The sequence below is a fragment of the Lutra lutra genome, chromosome 2, assembly GCF_902655055.1.
Source record: "Lutra lutra chromosome 2, mLutLut1.2, whole genome shotgun sequence".
Classification (NCBI taxonomy): Eukaryota; Metazoa; Chordata; class Mammalia; order Carnivora; family Mustelidae; genus Lutra; species Lutra lutra.
In genome coordinates, this window is record NC_062279.1 from 106,342,267 (window position 1) to 106,362,686 (window position 20,420).

General features: G+C 39.4%; 1 protein-coding gene across 4 annotated transcripts in view; it reads left to right on the top strand.

Annotated features, from left to right (window-relative positions):
- The window catches only part of NPNT (nephronectin), a 76,055-nt gene extending 62,067 nt beyond the window's left edge, over positions 1-13,988 (top strand). For all 4 annotated transcript variants that reach the window (XM_047718142.1, XM_047718144.1, XM_047718143.1 and 1 more), the window contains 4 exons: positions 1,769-1,855; positions 2,344-2,442; positions 10,285-10,541; positions 11,901-13,988. In XM_047718142.1, the coding sequence (XP_047574098.1) occupies positions 1,769-1,855; positions 2,344-2,442; positions 10,285-10,541; positions 11,901-12,011 (554 nt within the window). In that variant the 3' untranslated portion in view covers positions 12,012-13,988. The remainder of the gene's footprint in view (positions 1-1,768; positions 1,856-2,343; positions 2,443-10,284; positions 10,542-11,900) is intronic.
- Positions 13,989-20,420: the final 6,432 nt, after the last annotated feature.

Below are 20,420 nucleotides of genomic sequence, written 5' to 3' on the forward strand. Positions count from 1 at the left end.
GAGGCAGACTCCATCTTAGAGTCCTATAGGAAGCCAGAAAAGCTATAAATGGATGTCACTGCTGTCAGTCATTTGGGTGTACAAGAAGGTGGCCAGCTACTTCACCCCAGGACACCTGTGTCAACAGTGTGTCCCCAGAACTTATCTGTTGACCAGCTTCTCTTCTCCTATCCCTTTCAGGCCAGGTATATGTGAGCATCTGTGTGTGGAGGGGATGGGTCTTCAGTGTTTGGACTTTGGAAACATAAGAAAAATTTTTAAAAGCGGGAAGCTAGAAAAAAAAAATCAGTGCAAATATTATGGGATTGTTATTTTTAAAAAATTCTTGCAAAAATAATAGAAATAGTATTGAAAAAGAACCCTTCTGACTGATATCTGTTCCTTGGCATTTGATATCTTTTACTCCCTGCCTTATAAAAAAATACAGTTAATGAAGTTCTGGCAAAGAAAAGGGAGTAGCCCTGGTATTTGGCCAGGAATTCCCCTTCACTGACATTCCCACATACCCCCAGCCTCCAACCCAGTTACTCTTCAGGACATCCTCTGGTGTTTTTTCTTCTCAGCCCTCATCAACATTTAGAGTTGTAGTGTGGATTTATGTTTAGCATGGTCTAATGTTTGCCTGTCTGATTAGAATGCAAGCTCTGGAGGGTCGGGTCCTTCTTGGTCTTGTTCACCCCTTTAGCTGTCTCCCTCAACTGCCATGGTACTTGGCATGGGAGGGGGGGGGCAAATATACATTGAATAACTAATGTTTTAAGGGATTCCATTTTTTAAAAAGTAGATTCTTAAGCTCTGTTCCAGTTGGCTCATGTGAGGAAAAGGGTTGACAAAATAAGATTTTCACCTCTGTGCAGTAAATACATTGAGGGCCTGTCACCAGGTCAAACGTTGGAAATGCCACATGAATAAGGCATGGCTGATGCCCTCCAGGACCTCAGAAGCTAGCAGAGGGACACACACACATGTATGTGAATAACTGCAGTTCTCTGTAGAAGAGTGTAAGAGATGTGTGCCCATGAGCCTTTGGAGAGTGCAAGGGGGAAGGATTTAATTCACCTTGACACCTACAAGGGGTGTCAAAGTTTTCAGCCAGGCATGATATTTACATTGGGGTCTTGCATGAAGAGGGGAAGTTTGACAAGTTAATTAGTAGGAACAAGAGGATCCCAAGCTAGGGATGGGGTCAGACAAAATGAATGGCATGGTGTGGACAGTGTGTGTGTGTGTGTGTTCTGGGGGGGTGGGCTGTGAATGCTGCACCAGGAAGTTTGGATTTGATCTTTAAGGAGCCGGGGAGCCCTGCTGAGGTAAGATTTATAGATGAAGTGTAGCAGTGGCAGCCTTCATTGTGTGGGGAGTTGATGCTGTGGTTAGAAAGCCAAACCATTCACTGCAGCTGCAGGCATTTTCTGTTAAACCACTTTCATTTAGAGGTCATAGTGTATCTTTCAGAGAAACAAATTCTAGATTTTGACAAAGGTGAATATTTTGCTAGAAATTGGTAGCTCTTTTAAGATGTATTTTCCTGATAAAGACCTATTAATATATTTTTATATTGAATTTTAGAAACCTTTGGAAAACATGTTTAAAATTTGTACTCAGTATAAGTACCTATAGAACAAACATCATGAATCTTAATGTGACATGTAATGAAATATTTTGGATTTTTCCAGATGTGTGAAATACATAGGTGTTCTCCCACGATGCCCTGGTTAAGGCAGGTGTCTATCGATACTCACCCGAACCAAACCTCCCTCTCTTGCAGTTCCACGGCAGCCTTCAAACGACTTGTTTGAAATATTTGAAATTGAAAGGGGAGTCAGTGCAGATGATGAAGCAAAGGATGATCCAGGTAGACACTTACATTTTTACTATGTGATGATGACATTTTATTGTTTCCTTCCACTTCCTGAAAATGAATTTTAAACTGTAGATTGTTCGGTTACAAAAGTGTACTTTTTTTTTTAAACAACTTGGTTTCCTCTGTAGTAATATAGTTGTTGATTGAAAATAATTATATATCATCATTATCTTTTAAAAAAAATAATAAAGCACACTTAACTTGTGAAGAGGAAATCCTGTTTTGTAAGTGATGGTGTAACAAGGTCATAATTTGGCAACATTTTTGTGTTCTATTTTTATAGCTGAACACACATGCACAATTGTTCTAAGAAAGGAGTCATGTGATCTTCCTTTGATCTCATGGAGAGAAGTTCTGGTCAGATAGTTAAGTGTGGCTAGAAGAGAACACTTATGCAGATCGATAATCCCAGTTCACAAGTTTGTTTTTACAAATTGTGCCATTGTGGTCTACTCATTGTTCTGGTTATTTTCTTGTAGGTGTTCTGATACACAGTTGTAACTTTGACCATGGGCTTTGTGGATGGATCCGGGAAAAAGACAGTGACTTGCACTGGGAACCAGTGAGAGATCCAACAGGTAAAAGCAGTTAATCTGTATCTGTTTGATCCTATCTGGGGACCCTGGTTCTAACAATCAAGAATACTGTTACGTATCTCTGTTTACCCTCTTTATTCAGTAAAGAAAGATCTCTTCCAACATTTCATATTTCATTTTTTAAGTGAACTAGTTAGCAATAAACTAGAATTATATTATAGGAAGACAAGTAGTACATTAAAGGGCCAACTAGTTTCTCTCAAAGAGCTTGGTAAGTAAAACCTTTAGATTCATCCTAACATAAAATTTTCAAATTACTTGTAGTGCCCCATTCCTAGGCATGAGAGAAATAATGTAACAGTACATCAGTCATGGTGGTCATCCACAGCTGTTTTCTTAATTATGTCCTTTTTTAAAAAGATGTGACACATAGCAAAAAGACACTAGAAGATTCTGTGAAGTTGTGAATATTTCTCTGGAAAAAATTTCAGTCTAATTTAGATGCTGGAGAAATTAGTTACAAATTACCACCATTTATTCCACAAAAGAATGTTACTAGAGAGATAGATTTAGATGTAGTTCCTTGGAAAACTAACAAACTTAAATTGCATGCTTCCTACTGATACAACGTTTCAGTGCTTACAAGACATTTTGTCTTCTTGTTTCAGAAAGCAAAGTTACTTACATATTTTTGTTGGTTTTTTTCCCTCCCCTCAGTAATTAAATCTTTTGTGGGTGGGGCCAATTTAATGGAAGGGTGAGGAGTTAAATTTCTTTTCTTCCCTTTATACTCCTGGTTCTAGACTTAGGAATGAAAGTTTTTGTCTTAAAAGCCTAGTTCTTGAATAGCATTGCAAGTATATAGGTAGAGCACAAAACACATAAAAGTTAACTTGAGAGAAGATACGCTGTGTTAAACCAGTTCTTAAACTTCAATGTGCCGATAGATCAGCTAGGGGCCTTGTTAAAATGTGGATTTTGTTGCATTTCTAACATGCTCCTTGTGGATATCTATGGTATTACTCCTTGTTGTAGATCGTGAGTAGAAAGTTTAAAAAAAAATTAGTTCAAAATATATTCATTAGATTCCCCCTAAGGTGGAAATAGAATAGATTTTTTAAAAATGAAAAATTTGAGGGCTCCTGGGTAGCTCAACTGGTTCAGTGACTGACTCTGGATTTTGGCTCATTTGTGGTCTCAGGTTCCTGGGATCGAGCCCCAAGCTAGACTCCCCACTCAGAGGGGAGTCTGCTTATCTCCCTCTCCCTCTGCTCGTTCCCCCACTCATGCCCGTGCATGTGCTCTCTTGCTCTCTCTCTCTCTCTCTGAAATCTTTTTAAAAAAGTAAAATGAAATTTTGAGGTAAGCTTTTAAAAATATGAATATTCAATAAGCTCACATAGGGTTTTAGATTTCTCTTAGCTATAAAACAGATTTTAGTGTCCCCCCCACCCCCCGCCACAGAGACCTTCCTCTCATTTAAGGTTGACTCTGAGCAGAACATTATTATTACAGTCACAGGTATCTGTGGGTAAGAGAGAAACCATTTATTTAATATCTTCTGTAGTCCCAGCTCCATCATCTCATTGGTTCAGTTTAATCCTCTCACCTGCCCTTTGAGGCAGGTAATTCTGCTTATGTTTCACAAAGGAAACACTGAGACCCGGAGGTTTTACACATTTCCTAAGGCCACAGAACTGAAGAGTGGACTTCATATCGAGGCCTCCTTGTACTTCATGTGGTTTCCCCCCTTCCTTAGTGGACACTATATGCTTAGCAGATCTCAGGCCTATAGATTTGACTGACCCCTAACCTGGGGTCGTTTGCTACAGAATGGAGCATCTTTGACAGTCACATTGAATAGAATGGTGAACGTTGCTCATGGTTATGGTGAATAACCCCTTCGAGTAAGGTACCCTGGTGAGTTACTCATGCTAAACTCAGAGGAATTCATTATACTTCCATGGAAGAATCCAGTGTAGAAAACCCGTGTGAAGTTCTTGATTTTTACAATTTCTATACTCTATTTTAGAACAAGTTTTGCATTTTAACACTTTTTATTATTCATTATATATGTAAATATTTAAATTTGTGGTGACCCAAATTCCACTTGCCCTCTGCTAAAAAGAGAGGGTTAGAAATAGAATGGTAGGCCAAAAAAAAAAAAAAAAAAATGGAAGCAGTCATTTGGCAATGATAGCAGAGAATGCATTGAAAGGAAGCGGTGGCCATTTTTGTGACTGGGTAGCTCTTGGTTATTGTCTCTGGCCCCTGAAAGGGGGCCATTCTTTCTGTTTCGTCCCTTCCCCTCTTCCCATCTGCTGATAGCTAAGATAACAAGGGGAAGTTATTCAAATAAGAGGGGTGAAAGCCTTTAGTGTTTTAGCAAGTAATTATTAAAACAGTATGAGTGAAAACTTTGTCATCACTACTAAAGAGTTGGGTCATTTCCATAGAAATAGAATATTTTTCCCAGAATGACAAATCTACTTGGTGGGTTCTTTCTATTTGAGAAGAACAGAGATAATTGTAGGTCACTTCTAAGAACACGACCTAGTTGGAAAGGTATCCCAAAGCCTGTGGGAAAACAAGTGAAGAAACCAGAATGTTCAGCTTGGAGAAGAAATAATGGAGCAGGACTGATTTCCAAATATTTGACCAACAACATCTTTCACAGTTATTCTGGAACCACAAGGAGATGAGAAGTCAGATCAGCAGGTAAAAGCTAAAGGGAGATCCGTTCTGGTTCAATCCCAGAAAGAACTTGCCAGTCATCAGAGCTGTCTAAAAAGAGAACAGGATGACAGGGAAATAGGGAGCTCTCCCTTGGTGGAGAGGTTTTTGGGTGACTTGTAGCAAGATGTTGTTTTGATCACTGGATAAGTGTTGGATTAGAAAATCTGCTACACCACCTTTGAGAGCCTGAGTCAGAATAGAATGCCCCCAGGTCTTCCCAAAGAGATTGCTGAGCAGCCAGGCTCTAGCTTGGGGAAGGGATGGGAGGACAAAAGGATGGCAGAGGGGAAGACAGGGTAGGAGTAGATGGCATGCATCAGGCTGGAACTGGGAAGGAGCTTTTTACAACGTGTTGGGGAAATCTAACCAGATACTGATGGAAAAGTACTAATAAGGCTTATCATGAAAAATGCCAGGTTTTTCTTCTAGGAAGTTTTGGGATCTGAGTGTGTGTATATCACATGCTAAGACCAGAGAAGACTATAACCAATTTAATAAATTATTTCTGTGTATTATCTAATTACCAAGCTAACTTTTTTTCTATCTAGACTGTGCCATTTGTAAGGGAACATATGTTTGGATTTTCACAATTGTGACTGATTTTTAATGTGCATGTCTTATGCAACATCCAGATTTGTGGATATTCTCATACTAATATCTCTAAGAAAACCCTCAAACAAACTTTGAGAAACAGCTGCAAAGTACATTCATTTGCTAGCTGCTCTTCCTGGTGCTCATTAGGTTTTATCACATTTGGTCTTGAACTTCATGGTGAGATAGTGAAATTAATACGTGCCTCTAAGGGGTGGCAGATTGCACTGCTGACAGATGTGGTGACGCCCTGAAGACACACCCTTCTGTAAATGTCAAGGCTGGACCCTGGGGGCCCTTTTCCTGAAACCCTGATCTCGGAGGATCAGGGTTAAAGGAAACTGACTCAGTGCTGTGTCTGCTACTGACAGCTACAAGGTATTCGCTTTAGAATATATAGCAAGCAGGCTGGCTTGTACATGCAAGTATGTCTGTTGCAGCATTAAACATTATTTTGAAATACACATAAATGGAAAAGTAAACCAACTGTGAAAAAAGTAAAAAGGTTCAGCCCCCAGCCCTGGCTCCCCGTCACCCTCCCCAGATACAACCAGTTTCTTGGTTATCTTTCCAGAGATATATTTTTCTGCCCCCTGCTCTGTACCTTGCTTTTTTGTCACTTAAAGATCATATCTTATAAGAGTTAACACATGTGGACTTTGCAGCCAGAAGGCTTGGGCTGGAAGCTAGTGCCAGCACACAGTAGCTTTGACCTTGAGCAAGTTATTGAAATGGAGATAATAGTGTCTATGAAACGTATGGGAGGCATTTAAAGCAATGCCTGGTATTAACCATTAAATAGTATTAACCACTAAAATAAATATAATATTTACTAAAGTAAATTTAGTATAGTATTTACATGTAAATCTAATAGTATTAGATTTACTAAAATACTAAAATAGTATTAACCATTGTTGCTGGAGATTGTCCTGTGTCAGTACTTAAGAGCACCCTCATTCTTCTTTATGGTTGTTACTCCGTTCCTTCTCAGATGTACCACCCTGTATTTGACCCACCATCCACCGAGGCGCATTTCAGGAGAACAGTGCTGCAGTGAATAGCCTTGTACATGTCTCATTTCCTATATGCTTGAATCTGTCTGTAGGATACTCCTAAATATGGAATTGCTAGGTTAAACGGAATTTGTGTTTTGAATTTTGATAGTTTTCTCAGTTGTCCTTCATAACAGTTAACAGCAATTTATGCTCCCACCAGTAATATTTAAGAACCATCCCCAGTAGATCTTATTAACCTGTTTTTTATCCTTGCCAAGCTTATAGGTGAAAAGGCGTCTCCTTTTGATTTTAGTTTGATTTTCTCTTACTGTGAGAAGTTGACCATCCTTTCATATAATTAATCTTTTCCTGTGATGCCCTTTATTTTGTGTGTTCTTATTATTGATTTGTTCTTTATATAAAAAGAGAACTTAGTCCCTTTCATGTTTTGCAATTTTTTTTTTTTTTTGCTTTTCTTACTGTTTTATGGTACTTTTATCTTAAAGTGAAAATTTGGGGGGCACTTGGGATGAGCACTGGGTGTTACATGTAAGTGATGAATCACTGAACTCTACTCCTGGAAGTAATACTACACTATATGTTACCTAACTGGAATTTAAATAAAAACTTGAAGTTACAAAAGAAAAATAAAATTAAAAAGTAACAATTTGGAAACTTCAATAAAAAATTGGCTAAATTATTAATGGCATACTTGGAGCTATGAAAAATGTCTGACATTGAAAAATGTCTGACATCAAAAAATGTCAGATATATTTAATGAAAACAAGTTATTACGCTGCAAAAAATATTTATACTCATGTGTGTTTGTATTCACAGATATATATAGGAGAAGTTCAAATGTTAAAATTAGTAATTATCTCTGGCTTTTGGGATCATGCATATTTAAATTTTCTTTATGCTTTTCTATTTATCTCTCTTTTCCTGCAGTGGGCATTGCTGTATTATATCTCTTATAAAAGACAAAAAAATAAGCTCTTTGCATTTGAGATATAAATACCAGCAAACCATAATGATCTTAGTTCTACCTGGGCTGGTTTCTCAACTGGGCCAAAAATATAAGAAAAAAATCACTGCAAAACTCCCCCTCCTTTTTATGACCACACAGTTAACATGTAAAGTAATAGACATTATGTTGTTCTCTTTGTAAATTGAAATTGTAAAGGCACCAGCCAGTACAGAGTTAAAAATAAGGACATTTAAATTTTATCACCTAACTTTCTGGCAAGTCTTTTTTTGTTTCGTTTTGTTTTGTTAAATAATAAATGCTACAAAAACAAACTTCAGATATTGCGATGCTTTAAACTAAAACCATGAAAATAGTTAATATAATTCTATATTTAAACCAGTATTTTGGAACAGAAGTTAAATTTTTTATTTAATAGTTAAATTATTCGGGGTGCTAGGTCAGTTTTTCCCTTAGCTACTATTCCATCCTTGTAACATTTCCTTTTATTCCAAAGGGAAAGATTTCTTTATGGTAAGACAAAAACCTGGTGCCCACAGAGAAAGAGCTGTTATAGCCTCATGTATCATGATTTACATTTTAGTTTTAAATATCTATACAAAAGGACTATGTGGCTATTAGGATGCCTTGGTTTATTAGGCTATTTGCAGGCATGTCTGGCATAGTGATATGAGTGTTCATTCCTCAGGGTCTTAAGGTAATCCTTGTCTTCTTAAAACTTTCAGGTTAACTGTAATACCTTATATCTTAGTCTTAACCTAAGTACCTGTGATGATTCAAAGCTGACTTATAGGGAGACCTTTAAGCCCCATCTAAAGGTTTTGGCCCAAAATATTGTTTGGATTAGTTCAATGGGGCACAGGGTAGTGGAGGAGGATAAGAAATTCTTTGTGTTTTCAGTGAGTCAAGTACGTGCCTCAAAGACCTATTGCCCTGCAGTTTTTTTCTCTATTCTTAGAACCTTATTTATTCAGCAAATGACATCAAAGCCCTACCATGTGCTAAGATATAAAATGGGGTGGTTTGGGGGGAAAGCTGAGGTTTTTTTTTTGTTGTTGTTACATTAGTTACCGGTACAGTACACCATTAGTTTTTGATGTACTGTTCCATTCTGACCTCAACGAGTTCATGGTCTCCTGGGGGACAGAAACCTGTAAACCAGTGATTCCAGTTTGAGAGCAACAAGGGCTGAATTAGGGGGTCAGGCAGTTCTGAGCTCAAACCATGACCCTGCCCCTCACTGGCAGGGTGACACCTTGGGTGCCTTCACCTCCCAAGCCTTAGCTTCTGCAGCGGCAAAACAAGCCAAATGAGTGTTCCCCTCAAAGACCTGTTAGCAGGGCCAATAATGCTCATGGTAGAGAGGCTAACGAGCCTGGTGCAGGCAGAGTACACACAGATTACTTCTTTGGTCCTTTGAAACCTCTTTGGTCCTTTGAATCCTCAAAGGGGACTCATTAGAGAAGTCACTTGAAGAATAAGACCTCCCCCAAATTATCATGTTTTATACAAAGCTTAAGAAAGAAAGGATGGTGTATCTTTTAACTGAGAAATAAGTAGCGATTCTACCAAAACAGGTACAGGTGTTTAACCTTCCAACCACATATTTCTTAGGGATAACTCAGTGCTAGAACAGTGTTTTCCAGTTAGCTCTAATAAAACAGCTAGGGGGAAGGTCATTTACACATGGACTGAGTTTCAAAATAGCACTCCCAACTTTCCCTCTCTTGAGAAGCAGCATCCCCCACTTCACTGCTGCTTAAACTACCCCCTGCCCCCTCTCCCAGACTGCAGTGGTGGTTAATCTAACAATAGGGGGACACAAACTCTGCAGCCATAGAGATCTAAGGACATCGTCCAAGTGACTTGTCCAAAGTGAAAGTTGTTCTTCATATTTTGGGTACATGTATATGTAATAAAAAATTAATATTATATGTAATGTTATAAATTTGTTTTGATGTAAAAGTGTCTGAAACTAGTTACAATAAAAGTAATGCTCCAGGAAGATGTAGAGGTTTCCAGAACACTGGTGTACTCCAGTGTGAGAAGCATAGCAAATAGACCTTTTCAAAGGAGAACTTCTTGCTTTAGAGATTTTAAAAAAGAGAGAAAGAGAAGAAGAACAAACATATCTAGTGCCCCTTTAGATTACTGTCTGCTCTACTGCCTAGAGGTTAATTATCCCCATAGAAAATTCTCCCTGGTAACCTAGAGTCAACCGGCCAGCCAGCTTGACGGCAGAAGCCTACATTGGTGAGGTTCGAGAGATGGTGAGCTTGTGTCTGCCTTTGTATGTCTGCTCACATCCAACAGGAAATAGTCCTCGCATTAGGATTCCTGATCATGGCGTCCTGGGCATAATTTGCACTCTCCATGAGCCAAATATTTTCTGTAAACACAATCCATAGAGTTTGAGGGAGGCCTAGACATAAATCCCAACTTTTCTTAAAAAATCTGGAATTCTTACAAATGACGATCTCAGTTTGCAGTTTATTCCAAGTAAACCTGCCTTGATGCTCTCGGTGCTAGAAAGGGATGTCGGCACGTACACACACAACCCTGCTTTTCCCATTCCAGGTGGACAGTATCTGACAGTGTCGGGAGCCAAAGGCCCAGGGGGAAAAGCCGCTCGTTTGGTGCTACCTCTTGGCCACCTCATGCATTCAGGGGATCTGTGCCTGTCGTTCAGGCACAAGGTGACGGGGCTGCACTCCGGCGCACTCCAGGTGTTTGCGAGAAAACACGGTGCCCATGGAGCAGCCCTGTGGGGCAGGAATGGTGGCCGTGGCTGGAGGCACACACACATCACCTTGCGAGGGGCTGACGTCAAGAGCGTAAGTAGAACCGAAAAGGAGACAGAGCCTGGGAGGTTTTCCTTTCACAGGAGAACTCTAGGATCTGCATCTGAGGAAGCCTCGTTCTCCTCATTCATTGGGGCACAAAGGTTTGTGTTTTTCTGGGAAGGAGAACTCCATTCCCCTCCTCTTCCTATAATCCCTCCTTGCTACTGCTTCCCTTCTTCTTTGCCGCCTACAATACCACCACCACTCCCCCCACTCTGGTGAAAAGCCCCATTTTTCATGAAAAAAAAAATTCAGGAATTAAAAACAGTTAACTTGAAAGGGCAGAGGTGGTGAGCTTAACTGTACCTGCTTTTCCTTTTTCTGCAATGCCTTTACTTTTCAGAGTCACCCTAAAGTGTTCCGTCTTTTTTTGTTTTTGGTTTTTTTTTGAAATATTTCTTTAAAGTCTAATTTTGCCTCAGAGATCATAGTTAAGCAGCCTTGGGTGGAAACCGAGAACAATATGCTTGGGAAGTTCTATTCTATTCAGACAGGATGTGGGAAAAGCTTTGATTGCATATATAAATTTGATCTTAAGTAATCAAGTCACAGGTAGCAATAAAATGGTCAGTAGCATCCCACTGAAATAATGTATTTGGAAAAGCATCTTTATGCTCATATTCATAAAACTTGCTATTAGGAGATTCTGCATCTATGACTATAGGTATGGTTTCTAGAAACTGCATTAAAGGGGATAGACTCCAACAATACAGCTTTTATCTGTCTTGGATTTGTTTTGCTCTTTGAAAAAAAAAATACTGTTTGGAAAAATAAAGCCATTTCAAATTACAGCATAGAAAGGTTTTTTTAAAAGAGCAAAGATGCTCTACAGAAAATAAAATACAGAAAGTGTTTGTGGTTTATATAAGTAAAACAGCGCTTTGATTGGATTGTGGCGGTTCAGTTCGACTCCATTTTAGGCAACAAAGCTGGCTCAAGCCACGGAGGGAAGAGCGGATGCCTAGGATAGGCTGCGCAATTACGATCTCCCAGGTCTGCCGCTCTGATTCCTACACCTCTATATTCCATCTCATTTTTTACTCCTAACCTTGCTCATCTTTGGCATGATGTGCACTTCGTAAGCATTCCTAAATGGAAGCAGCCTGTCGCCCAGGATGGCTTTTTTAAAAGAGTAACCGTTTCTGAATGATGTGGTCTGATGACCAGTTGACTGATGATTGGAGTTTCTGCCAAAAGGCAAGCCTCAGGTGACACGGGTTATGTTCTAGTCTTTTCCTTCTGTTAAGTGCACTCCTCGGTTTGGGGGAATGGTTGCCTTTATTCTGTGAAACGAGCGTTGGGTGGGAAGCGGCAGAGGAAGCTTGACTGGTGTGTGCGTTCTCTCCCCAGGTCATCTTCAGAGGTGAGAAGAGGCGTGGCCACACGGGGGAGATCGGATTGGATGATGTGAGCCTGAGAAAAGGCCACTGCTCTGAAGAACGCGAGCACTTTCTGAACTAGCAATGAATCCCCTGTTGCTCTTTTCTGTTTCCAGTCTTCACCTCCTGTCCTCTCCTCCCTCTTATCAGGCCTGGGAGAAGAACGGGTCAGTGGGTCAGGAGAAAGTCTGATGGGGGACCCACACCCGTGGCCTGCTTTTGTGCAATTCCAGCGAACGGTGACACCCTCCTTGAAATACGCGGGACCCCTGCAGACACATCCAAGCCAGCTTGGGTGTTACCTTCCAGCCTGTGGCTCTTTTAGGAAGGCTTTTGGTGCGTGCGCTATCTTCCGTCCTAGTTAGGAGGCGTTTGCAGTAGTAGCAAATGATGGGAGACGTTTTCAAAAGAAATCCGTGCAAATGGCCACTCTGTTATCTGTTCAGTGTTGTACCATGAGTAGTATTGACTTCCTTTAAGCTATGTTGTACAAAGTGCTTGTGAAGTTGGTTTCTCCCCTTCCCTTGTTAGCTCTGGCCTGACCTGAACTCTGACTTCTACTGCCGTTCACTTTATAAAAGAAGGTGTGTACCCTATCAAGATGCATTTATTCTTGTTATCTGTATTTTTTTTTTTAAGGACAATTATGTAGAGTGGGCATGTAATCACTCGTTAGTATTGTGTTTTGTGTAAATGTGCTATTGATACTAAGTAGTTATGTGTTCTTAATATTTACAGACTCTAGTTGCAAGGGAAAAGGCAGCTTGTGATCTCTTGAATTAAAAACTACCCAGTGAAATGTCATCCAGTTCCATGACCTTATTTTGGCAGCAAGAGAAAATCAGAAGAGATGTCAGGTGTGGTAGTGGAGGGATGAAGTTTTCATGGCCTTGAGTCTAATCACTGTAAAGGATAATGAACCATTCAGGTAGACAGGAAACTGCAGTTACCATATAAAACCCTTACTGCTTCAAGTTATACTTTAAAACCAACAGTTTTTACAATAACTTGGCTCTCTTTGGTAATCTGTAAAAAGCTCTGTAAAAGTTGTGGTTGTTTCAGAGAAAAGATTCTGTTTCTGGAAGGCTGAGGGGGAAGCATGGGGAAAGCTCTGTTGGAACAGATGTTCATACTAATTTTTAAGTCCATATATATTTAGGTCTTGAATTATGACTTACATGCTGTCTTGTCAGAACGGGATTGGAGGCGAGTCCTGTGCTTGGAGGCATTTTGTTGGGATTCACACACATGTCAGAGCAAGAGAACAAGATTGGAATTCTAGGATGTAGGAACCACTCCCCCACCCCCCCACCCCCCCACTACATTTCCTCCCTGGATATTTTACCTTCATGTTAAAAAATATTTTAAAATATACAACTTTTCTAGGGCAACTTACTCCTGAGCCTTTTCTTCATTTCTGACGAAGTAATCAAAATATTTTCTGCTGTTTTTGCCAGGAATCACAAAGATGATTAAAGGGTTGGAAAAAAAGATCTATGATGAAAAATTAAAGGAACTGGGATTATCCCCAGCATGGAGAAGAGAAGACTGAAGGGCAAACCATTGCTGGTTTTCCAGTGTATGAATGGTTGGTACAGAGAGGATGGTGACCAGCTGTTCTCCATGTGTGCTAAGAATAGAACAAGAGGAAACAGGCCTAGACTGGAGTGCAAGGGGGCATTTCCTGGCAGGGACAATTGTTAAATGAGAATCCTTTGTTTAAGAAAAAAAAAGTGACTGTCTCTCTCTCTCCCTCTTTCTCTCCTCTTTCTTTTTGAGGCTTTTTAAAAAGATAAGAATCTATTTAAGAAGGTTAAAGATGTTCTTCTGTCAAGGCAGAGTAACAGATTACAGAATCTTCCAAAGGATGTTTGGATCCTATTACCCTGTAATGAAAATCTTCTGAGTTATTTGGGCGAGGCCAGGGTCTAATATAGGCATTCACCTCTTGACCCCTAATGGAGGAGAACCAAAAGGGGAAAAGCCCACCAAGTGCAGAGCTCACTAAAGATCTCACTATGGCAAACCTAGCAGGATCCAAACAGGAAAAACAAAAACACAGCAAACTTGTATTCTTAATAGAGTATGATGGACATTATTTTAGTATCTTAGTAATATCCTCATGTGGTAGGATTTTTTTTTTTTTTTTTTTTTTTTTTTTTTTTTTTTTTTTTTTTGGTCATGGTAAAGGTATAACCTTTTCACTTGCTCAGTGGAGGATATTTCAAGTTTTCAAAGAGACCATAGTAAAGAACAGAGATTTAGAGGTTTTTATTTGGTGCATTCTCTCTGCAATGTGTGTGACAACTTAACCTGGCCCCTGGGAAAGAGCCCCCTGCTCGACATCACTGTCCGGATCCTTGTTTCACCGAACCACTGTAATTCACTTTCTCTTGTCAATTGGAATCTCCCAAGTTCCACAAAATGGTTTTTTTGGGTTGGGGGAGGGGGCTTGAGAAGTAGTTATAACAGAATATCTTTTGTCATTTAACTTGGTGGAGGCAGGACCGGAGCAGGATGTAAAGCAGCGAGCCTTCGAGCTTTCGAGTAGGGGCCAGGCTAACAGGGCTTTCGATCCATTTTTAATGATTCATTGCCTTTGTGGTCCTATAACTGCACAACTGAAAAGAAAAGGGGGAAATCATGGAAAATGTCACTTTTAGGTGCCAATATGACATTGCACTAAGTTGACAGAAGTTATCCAAAGTACTGTATAACATCTTGTTTATTATTTAATGTTTTCTAAAGTGAAAAATGTTAGTGGTTTTCCAAACAGCCAAATAAAAATAATTCTTTGTAAATAAAAGCACTGTTAATGATACCTCTTGTCAGTTATTGTTTAGCATTTTGTTTTGTTTTTTGTTTGTTTTTTTTTTTAAAGATTTTATTTATTTATTTGACAGAGAGAGATCACGAGTAGGCAGAGAGACAGAGAGAGGGAAGCAGGCTCCCTGCTGAGCAGAGAGCCCGATGTGGGGCTCGATCCCAGGACCCTGAGATCATGACCTGAGCCGAAGGCAGAGGCTTAACCCATTGAGCCACCCAGGCGCCCCTTGTTTTGTTTTTGATTGGGAGAATATTAGAGTAGCTTGAAGTTTCACAAACGTCATCTTTTACTTCTTGGAAAACTGGGAGCAAAACTGCTGCCCACACCAGGATGCATTCTAGGCTATGAAATAGGGGAGACCTTTTTATCAGCACGCCCAGAGAAAGGGCTCTAAACATTAGCCTCAAACATTAGCCTTTCATGGGAAGGCAGGATCAGCTGAATAAATATATATGAATGCTAAGCGAAAAGTCTTTTACTAGTGTTGGTTTTGTTAACTTATAGTAGTTCACTCATATTCCAGGAACCTTTCCTGATGGAGAAAACAACTATAAGGAAACAAGCCTAATGAAATCGCGCAGGATTAAAAGTGAGTCCTGACAAAATAATGAGAGGAACTCCCCATTCTGGCACTGCAAACTGCAGTGGAGAGGGCTAGAACTAGGGACCCTGAACAAATTTTCCTGTCCCAAGACACAGAAGAAAAACTAGTTTAAAAGAGCAACAGGTAGGGGCACTGGGGTGGCTCAGTCATTAAGTATCTGCCTTAGCTCAGGTCATGATTCCAGGGTCCTGGGACTGAGCCCTGCATCTGGCTCCCTGCTCGCCGGGAGGCCTGTTTCTCCCTCTCCCACTCCGCCTGCTTGTGTTCCCTATCTCGTTGTGTCTCTCTCTGTCAAATATATAAAATCTTAAAAAAAAAAAAAAAAAACAGTATACAAAAGATCCAGCCCTAGCCGAGGATGCAGAGTAGGTGTTACAGTGTTGGTGCAAATGCAAACTGGTGCAGCCACTCTGTAGAACAGTATGAGGTATGTAGAACAGTATGGAGGTCCCTCAAAAAGTTAAAAGTAGGACAATCTTATGATCTAGTAATTCCACTACTAGAGATTTACCCAAAGAATACAAAAATACCAATTTGAAGGGATATAGGCACACTGATGTTTACAGCAGCATTATCTACAATAGCCAAGTTATGGAAACAGCCCAAGTGTCCATTGACTAAGGAATAAAGAAGAGGTAATACACACACACACAGGAATATTACTCAGCCATCAAAAAGAATGAAATCTTGCCAGTTGCAATGACAGGGGTGGAGCCAAAGAGTATTATGCTTAACGAAATAAGTCAGAAGAAGACAAATACCATATGATTTCACTCATACATGGAATTTAAGAAACATGATCATGGGGGGAAGAAAGAGGAAAACTAAAAAACAGACCCTTAACTATAGAGAACAAGCTGATAGTTACCAGAGGGGAGATGGTGGGAGGATGGGTGAAATAGCTGATGGGGATTAAGGAGTGCACTTGTGATGAGTACCAGGTGTTTCATGTAAGTGTTGAATCCCTAAATTTTGCACCTGAAACTGGTATTATGCTGTATGTTAACTGGAATTTAAATAAAAACAAAACAAAAAGAACAAAAGATCTAGCCTTAGAATGCTGCCAAGTCACAGGAGAGTGGTTGGAACTTTCCACTGGTCAGAGGGGCTGGTGAGTGCCATGGCTTACAGTCCCCATCCACCTTGGTAGCATGGATGAAAGGAGTTCAGGTGTGCAAGCCAGCTTCCCACATCAGGAGCCCTGAGCCCCTAGCCTACACCAGCCCCCGAAGCTCCACACCAAGGCAGCCCCAGTGCAGCACAGCATCCAATAGGACATCCCTGGTCAGCATTCACTACAGCTCCAGCTGTCTCACCAAAGTAACAGGTAAAATGTACCCCAGAACACTCTAGGCCTATACCACTTCAGCTCCAGTTAACTTGCTAGGGTGTCCCATGTGTGGAGCATCCCAGGACCCCATGGCCCACACTGCACCTCAGCTTCAGCTGCCATGCAGGGAGCTCTCTCTGCAGAAAGCCTCAAACCACACTGGCTTGCATCCACTTCAGCTTCTGCTGTCCTGCCAACATGCCTTCTGTGTGGAGAACCCTGGGACATCCCCCAACCCATGCCCACTTCAGCTCTGGCCATTCCCTTTGGGGAGCTCCAGCACAGTGCCCTGGGACCTCCCAGCCCATGCCAGCCACTGTTCTAGCAAACCTAACTTATCAAGCATACATAGTCTACATAGGGGATGACCATACACAAATCAATCCTTCAAGTTTAGAAGTAGCTGTTCTGCCCTATTTATAGAAATAAACACAGAAAGTCAAGCAAAATGTGGAGACAGAGGAATACAGTCCAAATAAAAAAACAAGACAACCCCCACCCAAAGTAAATGAAATGGAGATAAGCCATATACCAGATAAAGAGTATAAAGTAATGATCATAAAGATGCTCACTGGACTAAAGAGTGGAAGAACTCAGAATTTCAATAAAGATACAAAATGTAAAAAACTGAAGTTGAACAATACAATAATGAAAAATACACTAGAGGGAATCAACAGTAGATTAGCAAATGCAGAAGAGTGTTCTAGAATACAGAGTAATGGAAAGCAAGCAAGCTGAACAGCAAAAAGAAAAAAAATTTTTTTTTTGAAAAATGAATTTTTAAAATAAGGATAAAGTTAAGGGATCTCCTGGACCATATCAGAAGTATGAACATTTGCATTGGAGGGGTCCCAGAAGAAGAGACAGATGAGAAGGGCCAGAAACTTATTTGAAGAAATAACAGCTGAAAAATTCCTTAACCTGGGGAAGGAAATGGACATCTGGTTTCAGGAAGCACAGAGTTCCAACCAAGATGAACCTAAAGAGGTCCACACCATAATACATAATAATTAAAATATCCAAGATAATAGAGTTTCAAAAGTAGCAAGAGAGAAGCAAAAAGTTACAAGGTAAATGCCATGAGGCTATCAGCTGATTTTTCAGCAGAAACTTTGTGGGCCAAAAGAAAGTGGCATGATATACTCAAGCGCTGAGAGGAAAAAAACCTATAACCAAGAATATTCTTGGTTACCATAATTGAAGGAGAGAGAAAGAGTTTGCTAGAAAAATAAAAGTTAAAGAAGTTCATCACCACTAAGCTGACCCTACAAGAAATAAAGGGAGATCTTTAAGTGGAAAAGGCCATAAATAGATGTAAGAAAATTATGAATAAAAAGATATAAAATATAACATGCATATAAAACATGGAGGAGGGAATAGAAAAAAATTTTGGAATGTGTTTGAATTTAAGTGACCAACTGAATATAGACTGCAATATACTTGGGATGCTATTTATCTATATATGAACAACATGGTAACCACAAACCCAACACCTATCATAGATACACAAAAGTAGAAAAAAAGCCAAGCATAACACTACAGAAACTCGATCATGAGAAAGAATAGAGAAGAAAGGAAAAGAGGAGAACTATAGAAACAACCAGAAAACAATGAACAAAATTGTTATAATACCTATAAATAATTACTTTCAATGTAAATGGTCTAAATGCTCGAATAAAAAAGACATAGGGTGGCAGATAAGTGCACCCCTATGTTTATTGCAGCATTATTTATAATAGCCAAGATGTGCAAGTAACCCAGGTGTCCATGGATAGATGAATGGATAAAGATGTGTTGTGTGTATACACATACACACATATGTATAGTGGAATACTGCTGAGCCATAACAAGATCTTGTCATTTAAAACAACATGCATGAACCTAGAGGGTATTATGGTAAGTGAAATAAGAGACAGACAAATACAATGATTTCACTTAGATGTGGACTCTGAAAAACAAGTGAATAACCAAAAAGCAGGACCAGACCCATAAATACAGAGAAGTGATGGTTGCCAGAGGAAAGGCAAGGGCAAGGTGGGTGAAGGGGAGTGGGAGACACAGACTTCCAGTTACAGAATGAACAAATCATGAGGGTGAAAGGTATAACATAGGGAATATAGTCAATGGTATTGTAATAATGTTGTATGGTGACGGATGGCAGGTACACTTGTGATGAGCATAGCATAATAGAGAATTGTCAAAAATCACTGTTGTACATCTGAAACTAATATCACATTGTGTTTCAACTATATTTCTATAAAATAGCAGCAAAAAATTGTTCTACAGAATTATAAAAAATATGCTCAGTGGCTTCTTTCTTATAGAGAACACTTACCAGCTGGGAAACTCAAATTTTAGCTAAATAAATACTTTAAGCAAAAGGTAAAGGAAAACTGGTCTCCTTATCTCAGAGATGTTTCCTAATGATCCTTAGGAAATCCAAGAAAACTCAGGTTTTCTGAGCATGTTAACTAAGAAGATAAACCTCTTTTGAAACCTACTTGAGATTGGGGGTTGGAAGAAGCAGATACGTATGAGATTCCAGGGTCCAGTTCACTGATTTCCTTGACAGATTTTGTAGCACTTAACTATGTGCATGACTCTGGTATACAATGGTAAGCAGAGTTCCCTTTGTGGGGTTACAATCTGGAGAGGAAGATGGACATTTATCCAGTCATATAAAATAAATGCAAAATTACCACTCTGAAAAATAGTATGTGGTACCTCAAAGGTTCTGAAAGCATGGTGGGTTCCAAGACTTTCAAACTCTGATGTGTACAGGAATCACTTAAAGGTCTTGTTAAAATTCAGCTTCTGATTCAGTGTATCCAGAGTGGGATTTGAGATTCTGTATTTCTAACCAGCTCCCAGGTGATGCCCACCAAGTTTGGGGGCCCACTTTGAGTAAAGGGGCTTAATGCTCTTATATGGAGGAGCACAGGGCCTGTATCTCTGTCAACATTCAGCATTAGAAGGACTAAAGCCCTATGGTTGCAAGATATACATTCACAAAAATGTACTAAATTCCAGTGCATTTTTTTCTTTCAAAAAATATTTGGGTCTCAAAAATAGAGAATATCAATAAATAGACAAATATTTTAAAAGAACAGAAATTCTGAATATAATAAGTACTATTACTAAAATGAAAAATTCACTAAGATATTCAACAGCAGATCTGAGCTGGTAGGAGAATCAAATTGAAAAGGGGTCAGTTGCAATCATCCAGTCTGAGGAACAGAAGGATAAACCATCAATAAGGATAAAACAGCTAGACTTAAGATCAACAAGGAACTAGAAGATTTGAAAAATTCTATAAACCAACCAGACCTAACATACATCCATTGAACACTCTGCCCAATAACACAAGAATATACATTTTTCTCAAGTGCACAGAGATGTTGGCAAACCATAAGTTAGCTATAAAACAATATCAATAAATGTAAAAATAGTGAAGTTATACAAAATATGTTATTCAATGACAATGAAATGAAATTACAAATCAGTAACAGGGAAATTTACAAATATATGGAAATTAAACAACATGATCATAATCAATGGCTGAAAGAAGAAACCGTGGAAAAATTAGTATTTTGAGATTGATAAAAATGAAAACAAAATATGCTCAAACTTATGGGTTACAGCTAAAGCACTGCATATAGGGACATTTTTATTTGTAAATAGAATATTTTATTTCATATTCAATATATTAAAAATTTTATTTTTATTATAT